This window comes from Acipenser ruthenus, chromosome 53 (assembly GCF_902713425.1).
Source record: "Acipenser ruthenus chromosome 53, fAciRut3.2 maternal haplotype, whole genome shotgun sequence".
NCBI classification, from domain to species: domain Eukaryota; kingdom Metazoa; phylum Chordata; class Actinopteri; order Acipenseriformes; family Acipenseridae; genus Acipenser; species Acipenser ruthenus.
In genome coordinates this window covers 8,443,233-8,454,394 of record NC_081241.1, presented here as the reverse complement: position 1 = coordinate 8,454,394, position 11,162 = coordinate 8,443,233, and the positions used below count along the sequence as shown (strand labels likewise).

The 11,162-nt window shown below is 36.7% G+C and overlaps 1 protein-coding gene across 2 annotated transcripts in view; it reads left to right on the top strand.

The window, feature by feature from the left end:
* Positions 1–2,687: 2,687 nt before the first annotated feature.
* The window catches only part of LOC117432903 (uncharacterized), a 30,779-nt gene continuing 22,304 nt past the window's right edge, over positions 2,688–11,162 (top strand). For both annotated transcript variants that reach the window (XM_059016752.1, XM_059016750.1), the window contains exons 1-3: positions 2,688–2,753; positions 6,485–6,564; positions 7,179–7,338. In XM_059016752.1, the coding sequence (XP_058872735.1) occupies positions 6,501–6,564; positions 7,179–7,338 (224 nt within the window). In that variant the 5' untranslated portion in view covers positions 2,688–2,753; positions 6,485–6,500. The remainder of the gene's footprint in view (positions 2,754–6,484; positions 6,565–7,178; positions 7,339–11,162) is intronic.

The window sequence follows — 11,162 nt, the reverse complement described above, 5'->3', positions numbered from 1 at the left end:
ACATTGGCAATGTTTTTGGTATAGATATCACTTCTTTTTTTACTTCATCAAATAATGAATAATGTTAGGTAAGGAGATTAGAGAATGCATATGGTAATAAACAGACAGAACAGCCATGGAAGAGAGTAATAAGTAAAGTAATATATGTGTAATGAAAGTAAAACAGTGGTATAAGGGTCTTTAACAGTTGGAAGTGTAAGCATTTGATTCTTTTGGTCGCAAATGTACATCCATTAGCGTTGAAAACAATACAACATTTACATTGTGGTGTACAGGTATTGATGTTACAATCATATGAATGTTTAAAAAGGTAGAGTCAGTTCTAAAGGGTAGTATACTAACACATTATAATTTTGGAAAAACATCATTAGTGTCCTTGATAGTCTTCTTGATATAGTAGTGAGGCCAATGTAAGTCATTTGTAAAGCATTAGATCTCTTCATAAAAGGCCTTATTCATGTCCTTTGCATTTCTTGGCCATGGTTTGATTTCAATGAGTGCGTCATTTGCATGCACCCATTTTCCAGTAGCACCCACTGCAAGAACAGACACATAGTGTCCTGAGGCAACATCCTGTCCCTGGTGTATGATAATGAAAGATAATTCATCATTCCTGTTGTCCACAGTAATTCTGCTCTTATGCCAGCAGTAAACTTGGCATTGTTTCATTTTGTAACGGTCCTGTCTGGTTTGATTTCCCAAAGCATAAGTTGGACTGCAATCATTCTTCCTGCTGACTGAATAAGTTCACGTTTCATGATTGGAGAAGATTGGCATTGCCAGGAATCGTTGTCCACTTGCCATTTGTATGAATGAGTTCTTCCAAACACATGGAATGAATGAGTTCTTCCAAACACATGGAACCTGTCCCAGCAGGTACATGTAGAGGGTGAACATGCAATACCTCTCGGTTAGATAAGCGGTTGTAACAGGGCAAGGAGCCCTGTTAGTATTTGTTGATTTTATTTTTAGAACGGGGTCTCCCCCTCCGCCCCTGTGCAGTGTGTTATTTTGTATTTGTTTTGTTTTCTGATTTATTATGTATTTATGTTTGTCGGTGAAGCGACGTATGTGTTTTGTTGTTGTTTTTATTTTAAAACGTGTTCTGGCAGAGGCGAGACTGGTGCTCGTCCTCTGCCAGGAATAACTAATAAACTTGTGCAGACTGTGGTCGAGGGGTAATAGAATAATTACTAGCCAGTTAACCCCCTCGGCCACGATATAAAAGCCTGCAGCTCTTTGCATTCGGGGTGGGTGTTTAAGAGGAGAGAGAGAGAGAGAGAGAGAGAGAGAGAGAGAGAGAGAGAGAGAAAGAGAGAGAAAAACAAAACTTAACAGTAAATACAGGAACAGTGACAGCAATTGCCCAGCCTGTGTTGTTTTGTTTTAGTATGTGTTCGTGATTTCGTTTTGTTTAACCTTTTTATTTTTGCTCTGTGAGCAAAGTGTTTTCTGTTTAAATATTTATTTTATATTTGTATTTAAATAAACGGCGCCACCGCGTCTCTCTTATTTTAAACTGCAGTACTTGTCTGGTGTCAGCGTTTCCCTTCCTGCTTCTGACCTGACGTCACTACTCGACCAACCCTGTCACAGCGGTATTGACATTCCTCTCAATATTTTGTTTTAACCCTCACTGTAACACCACCCTCGCTTTATTGCCAATTTTGCCCCTGGCCCGTACCAGGTGGTATAAAGAGGGTTGACTGTATATAAATTATTTTTAAATTGGGAGTTTCCATCACTCACCTCCCATAATTTGTATTGAAATCAGCTGACACTTTGCTACAACTTAAAAGCAATGACTTTTAAAAAGTCTAAGCAAATTGTTAGTTCAAATGAGGGATAAATTTAATAATAGAGAACTCCATTGAAAAAAAAAGAAAAAAGCTGACATAGTGGGTTGCCAGCACCAGCATTGTAGGAGGCTGTGTGGTCCAGTGGTTAAAGAAACAGGCTTATAACCAGGAGGTCCCCGGTTCAAATCCCACCTCAGCCACTGACTCACTGTGTGACCCTGAGCAAGTCACTTAACCTCCTTGTGCTCCGTCTTTCGGGTGAGATGTAATTGCAAGTGACTCTGCAGCTGATGCATAGTTCACACACCCTAGTCTCTGTAAGTCGCCTTGGATAAAGGCGTCTGCTAAATAAACAAATAATAATAATAATTGTAAAACATTGAAATAAATAATAATACATATGTACATTGCACAGTTTATTATTTGTACTTGTTTTGATTGTATAAACATTAACTTCTCAAAGCAGAGTCCTTCAGTTTTCAGGTCAATAAACTTTACCAGCAATACTGAAAAGTCTATATTATTATGTCCTATTTATTGCCCAAAGGCAGCCGGAGAAGAAATTGCTAACAAAACTGAGCCATAACTAATTTAACAGAAAAAACGGTTCAGAAAGGACTGTAAATTAAATTGTCAAAACGAAAGGAGTAGTCGTAGTATTGAGATCAGTATATTTAAATGCATTTAAAATATTTTTGAAGCTTCCCATGCTTTTAAAAACAAATACTTCAAAAGCAGTTCAGAATTTGCATTTGACCCTGATGCATCTGAAGTCTGATGTTGAGTGTTTTGTTTTAACCTTCAGTTAAATGTGCAGCATCTTTGCACTTCCACGTGATCACAGACTGTAATAAATATCCAGTGCAAAGTTTATTGTGCAGCAGTGTGAGCACAGAGGCAAATACAGGATGAGAAGTTTCCGACTTGCTTAAAAAGAACACAAAGCTGAGATTTGTAAGTTGAAAAAAAATATTTGTATATATTTAGTTTGTTCAATTAACATACAAGTAATATAAATAACTAAACATTTTAAAACAGTGTATTTGTTAACAAAAATTGCTTGCACATTTTCTCCTCTGCCTATCAGAACTATTAGATTATTGGACAGACCCTGATTGGCTTTAAGCCCATTCTAAATGTATCAGACTCGCACCAGCAGTCCAAAAAGGTGCCCTGTGTCAAATATATATATATATATACACACACACACACACACATATATATATATATATATATATATATATATATATATATATATATATATATATATATATATATATATCTGCTTATTTTGTGACAACTGTAAGTCACCCTGGGCAAGTGCATCTGCTAATAAATAATAATACTAAATCAACAGATAAATAATCAACTTCTCTGTGTATTTCTGCCTGGATAATTAGTTAATAACATTTAATAATTAGGCCATCAACTATGTTTTAGTTGATTTTTTTTTTTTTTTTTGAGAAGAACCATTTTAACATAAGGGGGTCAGTAATTTAAATGTGTTCACTTAGCATGGGATCTTGCAAAAACCTGTAAAGCAGTGCTCCTGATTTTTGTTTAGTTATTAATCCACAGGTTCTGAATGTGTCCAGCAAAATTGTCTAAAAATCATATCCTGTACCTTTTTTCTGTGCAGGTTATTACTTCAATTCACTTTTTTTCTAAATATACCACTAAATTGCATAAAAATGCAAATCTTGAAAAAATTCTTGTTTTGTATTATTTGTGAAAGTAAATCATCAGAGTTGATGCACAGATTAGAATATGAAGGGATGATGGAAAATGTTACCCTTTTTAAACAAATATATTCTATCATTAACACGTGGTCATTTTAAGTTGTGGACATTAGCATATTACCCTACTTTAGCTCTCCTCTCCAAAATGTCTTTCATACTTATTTTTACTGTATAATATATTTTAGTACAATATAATTCAAATGAATCTGTACGGGGAAACAAATATTGAATCAGCCCTTTTTATTTTTGCAAAGGTGCAGATTGCATAGCCTGATTTTCAAAATGGGCAAATTGAGAACTAGTAGAGCCTCTGGGGTAGAAGGAATAACCTTCTGACAAACAAACAAAATATGTCATTAGTACCTGGTTTGTAATTTGCTATTAGTACGTAGGTCAAAGTTTTGATATGGACCAGGCCTATATCTAAAGGAGATTTCAAATAATGTACATAAAATGCATTGTGTATCCACTTTTATAGTCTTCAAACTATCTAAATAAGGTGATTTATTTATATTTATCAAATTTTAATCAAATATTTGCCCCTTTTGAAAAACATATTTGCAATGATCAGTGATTACAGCTTTCTTAAAAAGTTTTTTAAAAGTACACATATATGTCCATACAGTTACTGCTAAATAAATAACTTTCAGCTTTGTATTTTTCTCCTGTTCAGTTTCTGACAAAGTTCTACAGCCAGTTGCAATATATAATGTCTTCAAGTATAAAATAATATACTTTAGAATACTTTAGTGTTGATAGGTGCAAGATCAAAATACAGTATATTTTAAACACAAACAGTATACCACCTACATAAAAATATATCATTTTGATTATACGTCTGTATTTACATATTTCTATTAAAAAAAAAAAAAAAAAGTCTGAGGATTTTTACAATACTGGTACCACAAGTACTGTAGGACTTATACTAACTGTGTAAAGTTTATTGCACCTTGTATGTTAGGGAAGCCTGACAACTGATAAAATGCGTGTGTATTATTATTTTGAAATGTGATACACTGTAGCATTCTGGTTTACACTGCTGTACAGTCCGGGCTTATTTTCTCATGGAATCTTTTTTTTTTTTTTTAAAGAATGGGTAGAATTTAAAGACTGTAATTGTTTTATAGTCTTTAAACTGCGTGAAAAGTTTCATGGTTCAGCCACCATATTAGATCTCGTGAAAATTTTGGACAATTTTGAAGGTGGAGATCTGACAATGGTGGCTGATAGCGCAGTAATAGCCTATAAACCCCCCCCCCCCAAAAAAAAAAACATGTTCAAGCGAAGTCCATTGGACAACTGGTTTGTCTGCCACGTCGGATTCACACAAAATATTCAAACATCTTCTTGTCAAACTGCAATGTTGATTGGCACCTAAATTGACATGCATGCTCATATCAAGGTCCTTACTTCCACTTGTTCAATGCAAGATTTTTCAGTAAGAAACATGACTGTCGGAAGCAAATAACAAATTCACAACGGCTATATTTTCATATAACGGTGTATAAATCCAAGGTGCAATAAACTAGAGTCATGAAACTTTGTATGACAATAGAGGCTTAAGATTGTTGATATCAAAATGACATGTTTTGGTCACATGGTTTGGTGGCCATATTGATAATTGTGAAAAACAAAAAACTTTTGCGACCCATAACAAGAACACCGTTGCACGTGGGCTGTGTGGTTTGGTCCAGTCCAACTCAAAACCTAGAGGGACCCCCCCCCCCCCCTTGAAAATATAAGCCCCCCCCCCAGGATCGACGACTATGAATTATAGGCTAATTTCTTCTTCATAAGGCACGTTTTATTAAGGGGATTCCTCTTAGTGAATATTCCCTTACTTTTGAAAAAAAAGGTGTGCTTACTTATAAGGACATTTAGTGAATGATGCCCAAACTGTGTTCAACTAAAGAACACTACATTGTACTATTCAATATGCTTAAAATGAGTAACAGATGGCAACTCTAAAGCCAATTGTAAAACTCCACTGACTTTTTTTTTCTTTCCTAATCACATTTCAATATATCGCTTTCACAGTTCTGATTGATAAATAAAAATAATAAGACACTGAACACATCAGATGTCCAAAATAACTTCAAATAAAATCAAAAACCTATATTGCAGCTTAATAAAAAAAAGCACAGAGCAGAATAATTTATATAAATCAGGAGAATTCATCGAACAACTCCTGACCTAGAGAATACATTGCACTAAAATTAGGAGGATAAAATTTGGACAATGAAAATCAAACGTGTGGGAATTTCTATGTACAGTAAATTAATTATTTTAGATCTGTATTCTGATGTATTCTCCTAGTGGAATTTAAAACATCCATCCATCCATTATCATTATCATTAACCGCTTAATCCTTTACAGGGTCGCGGTGAGTTGGAGCCTAACCCGGCATACACAGGACTCAAGGCGAGACTCCACCTCCCACAGTCCAAAGACATGTTGTTGATTGGTGACTCTAAATTGCCCTCTGTGTGTGAGTGTGTGTGTGTGGTGCCCTGCGATGGACTGGCGTCCCGTCCAGGGTGTAGACTCGCCTTGCATTGCCCTGTGTATGCCGGGTTAGGCTCTGGCTCACCGCGACCCTGTAAAGGATTGAGCAGTTATGATAATGGATGGATGGTCTAAAGCACCGCACAGAGGACAGGTGCTAGTAGTGCTATGAAAAGAAAATAGAAAACATTGAGCACTTGTTAAGCAACGAGCACAAGTCCCACCTGTTACACATGGTAAAGTGCTATAGTTTTATACTTTGGTAGAACACTATAGTATAGTACCATGGTAACATTTCTTATGGGCTATGATGTCATAGCCGAGATGTAAGACATGTCCTGCCACACAGTCATTTGATCTTGCTAAGCCAATCACAACACTTAATGTATCCAAGCCATTTTATATAGAACAATAAATAAATGCATTGTTTCTCTTTTGCAGATTACTGATCAAAGTCATGGCATGGAAGCAGGATTATGCCTTTTACCTAGCTCTCATTCTCCTTACCAAGGAACTATCTGGTACTGTTACTTTTTTCCCAAGTGTTACGGGCGGAGTAGTATATTCCAACCCTAATAACATTATGAATTCATGCATTGTTTCATCATCCTATATTGCTTGTTTTTATTTAAAGAAAGAGCCTACTTGTTTTCAATTCAAAACACTCCTTATTATTATTTATTTCTTAGCCGACGCCCTTATCCAGGGCGACTTACAATTGTTACAAGATATCACCTTATTTTTACATACAATTACCCATTTATACAGTTGGGTTTTTTACTGGAGCAATCTAGGTAAAGTACCTTGCTCAAGGGTACAGCAGCAGTGTCCCCCACTGGGGATTGAACCTACAACCCTCCGATCAAGAGTCCAGAGCCCTAACCACTACTCCACACTGCTGCCCATTCGAGAGTCCAGAGCCCAGAGCCCTAACCACTACTCCACACTGCTGCCCATTCGAGAGTCCAGAGCCCTAACCACTACTCCTATTCTTAGTTTTCACTTTCCACTTAAAGTCCTTATTTTAGTTGACTCAAAGTTGAGTTAAAACTTGTCAGATGGTCAATAAGTATTCTGAATCATTTTGTAGACTAAAAAAGAGACTCGGTTTTGTCTATGTGCCTTATTTAAACAGGAGACGTGTGTCGGTATGGGGCAGGAGTAACATATCGAGGGAAAACTGGTGTCACAAAAAGGAACATAACTTGTCAAAATTGGGACAGTAATTACCCTCACATCACCAATTACTCATCAAGCTTGAACCCACAAGAAGGACTAGAAAACAACTTCTGCAGGTGAGTCTTAAAGTATGCATGGGTAGTCAAATAAATATTTCATATTTATTATTTTACTTGGAAATGTTATGAAAATGCCCTGCGATGGACTGGCGTCCCATCCAGGGTGTAGTCTTGCCTTGCGCTCTGTGTATGCTGAGTTAGGCTCTGGCTCACCGCGACCCTGTAAAGGATTAAGCGCTTAATGATAATGGATGGATGGAATGAAAATGCCCCTCAGTTATCTTCTGTTCTTTTACTCATTTATTTGTAACCTGAATTTGAAATCATAGCTTTTGACACACAACTTCCTTATTTGCATTAGGATCCAGGTCTGTTTTTGTACCTTTTAACCTTCTGGAGTTTAATGTGTAATGATTTATAAATGTGTATGCTATCTGTCAGTGCTGTTGTTCAATGCAGACACTAAAATATCATGGTAGACAAAACGATGGTGTACTTCCTTGGATGGCCAGGGAGAAGATTAGATACAGAGGTATGGAGCATTTATGCAAGCCATTGGGGCCATAACATATAGACATATCGCATAAGTGGTTTAAGTCAGTGGTTCTCAACCCTGGTCCTGGTGACCCACTGCCCTGCTATTTTTTTTTGCCCTACCCTTATTTATCAGCGATTAAACAACAACCTCAACTTGTAAAATAACAACTGGACAAAGGCTAGGCATCCTAAAAACAAGTTTAACCAATACCGAGGAGGTCATAAGTGAAATTAATTCTACGCATATTATTATTATTATTATTATTATTATTATTATTATTATTATTATTATTATTATTATTTATTTCTTAGCAGACGCCCTTATCCAGGGCGACTTACAATCTCAAGCAAATACAAATACATTCAAGTGTTACAATACAAGTCATACAATAAGAGCAAGAAATACAATAATTTTTGTTCAAGTGTGACAAACCACAATTCAATAATACAGCAGATAATAGTGAAAGTTACATCAGGATATGATTAAATAGTGATAGTTACATCAGGATATGATTAAGTACAAAATACTACAGGTTAAACACTTGGCAGATTACAATATTCTGAAGTACAGGATTAAATGTAGTAAAATAGGGGGCAGATAAGAGCAAAATAAAACATATTTAAATGAAGGGTGATAGTGTCCCAGGATACAACAGAGGAGTTCTACAGGTGCTGTTTGAAGAGGCGAGTCTTAAGGAGGCGCCGGAATGTGGTCAAGGACTGGGCAGTCCTGACATCTGTAGGAAGGTCATTCCACCACTGCGGAGCAAGGGTGGAGAAGGAGCGGGCTCTGGAGGCAGGGGAGCGTAGCGGTGGTAGAGCTAGTCTTCTAGTGCAGGCGGAGCGGAGAGGTCGAGTGGGGGTGTAGGGAGAGATGAGGGTCTGGAGGTAGCTGGGTGCAATCTGGTCAAGGCATCTGTAGGCTAGTACAAGAGTCTTGAACTGGATGCGAGCGGTGATCGGGAGCCAGTGGAGCGAGCGGAGTAGTGCAGTAGCGTGGGCGAAGCGAGGCAGAGAGAACACCAGGCGGGCAGCAGAGTTCTGGATGAGCTGGAGCGGACGGGTGGCATAATGGGGAGGATAGCATCATTTTGTCGCCATCATTCTAAAGCAAATCAAATGGTTTCTTACTTTGTAGGTAGAGGTCAGAACTCTGGTTGAGAAAATAAGCCAAAAGCAATATTCAATAGGCATAAAAAGTGAGTGAATTCAGTCAGCAGAGAGAGGGAGGGGGTTGTTACAAGACTGTCCAAATTCCCCTCAAGTTGGTAAGTCGTGATCCAACCATAAAAAAAAAAAAAGTTTTAATTTTAAATTACAGTTATCTGAAAATGAGTGCTGTCAATCGCTGTTAACTCATGCGATTATTAAAAAAAATGAAATAACACATTGTGGCAATGTGCCCCGCCCCTGTGTGCATGTGTGTGTTATATGTTGTATGTTACGTGTTGTGTGTTAATGTTGGTGTATAGAGATGGCTGCACGGGATATAAATGGGTGTGTGCAGCACGAGTTATTTAAAATGTATAATTGCATTTAGGCACGGGATTGCACTTCACTTCACGTGCATTTAAAGTATTTACTATGTGAGCACGAGGTTGCACATAATTAATTCACGTGCTGGGATTCAAGTGAATAATTAAGCTTTTATCGATGTAGATTTTTGTTCAGCAATAAAAAAATAAATAAAAACCTCTTTCATATGTTATTTTATTATTATTCTATTTGTTTTATTATGTCTGAAAATTGCTGCACCTGTCTGGAGGTATTTATAAAAAAAGAAATATACTGCCTGGAGTCTCAGCGGCAGTGGCTGTTGTTCAGAATGTTCAGATCATGCTTCCATTTTAGCGGAACAGTACACAAATAATTAGTATCTTTAGGCTTGCAATAAACTATTTAAGTTCATATTTAGCTTAAAAAAGTAAAACCTTTTCAAATCAAAACATTTATTTAATTTAAGGTTAATTTGTTTGAAACTGCATCGGGTCAATATGACCCAAAACATAACAGATGTACCTAAATTCTCAACATAATAGGAGGGTTAAATTAATAATGAATGATATCTATTTGAATATATTTTTCTTTAGATTTGTGATACAACTGTAGACAGTTGGGTGACTGTTTTCTTCATAATATACTTGTAACACCATAGACTGAACTGTAAATCCAGTACTACAATGAAATAGAACATTAAAGTGGGCCAAACAGGTTACCAAATTAAGAATGTTATTAACACCAATACTATCAAAAGGGACATGAAGTCAAAAAAACTAAATAAAAACAGGGCAATAGAGATAAATAATAATTAATTAAATAAAATTAAAAAGGGCAGCAGTGTGGAGTAGAAGTTAGGGCTTTGGACTCTTGACCAGAGGGTCGTGTGTTCAATCCCTAAAAGAACAGAAGATAACTGAGGGGCATTTTCATTATGCTGTGTATGCTGGCCTAACCCAGCATACACAGAGCGCAAGGCAGGACTACACACTGGACGGGACACCAGTCCATCGCAGGGCATTTTCATAACATTTCCAAGTAAAATAATAAATATGAAATATTTATTTGACTACCCATGCATACTTTAAGACTCACCTGCAGAAGTTGTTTTCTAGTCCTTCTTGTGGGTTCAAGCTTGATGAGTAATTGGTGATGTGAGGGTAATTACTGTCCCAATTTTGACAAGTTATGTTCCTTTTTGTGACACCAGTTTTCCCTCGATATGTTACTCCTGCCCCATACCGACACACGACTCCTGTTTAAATAAGGCACATAGACAAAACCGAGTCTCTTTTTTAGTCTACAAAATGATTCAGAATACTTATTGACCATCTGACAAGTTTTAACTCAACTTTGAGTCAACTAAAATAAGGACTTTAAGTGGAAAGTGGAAACTGTCTGGAACCTGTTTGGCCCACTTTAATGTTCTATTTCATTGTAGTACTGGATTTACAGTTCAGTCTATGGTGTTACAAGTATATTATGAAGAAAACAGTCACCCAACTGTCTACAGTTGTATCACAAATCTAAAGAAAAATGGTCAGGGCTCTGGACTCTCGAATGGGCAGCGGCGTGGAGTAGTGGTCAGGGCTCTGGACTCTTGATCAGAGGGTTGTGGGTTCAATCCCCAGTGGGGGACACTGAATCTTGTAACAATTGTAAGTTGCCCTGGATAAGGGCGTCTGCTAAGAAATAAGTAATTATAATTAAATTATTAATTAAAAAAAAGAAAACCAGCGAAAGTCAATAAATAAGTCAATTAATCAAAAACACAATAAATGAAAATATTCAATGCTGAAATCCTCAAAAATAGAAAATCTAAAAACTGGAAGAAAAAAGTAGAGCTC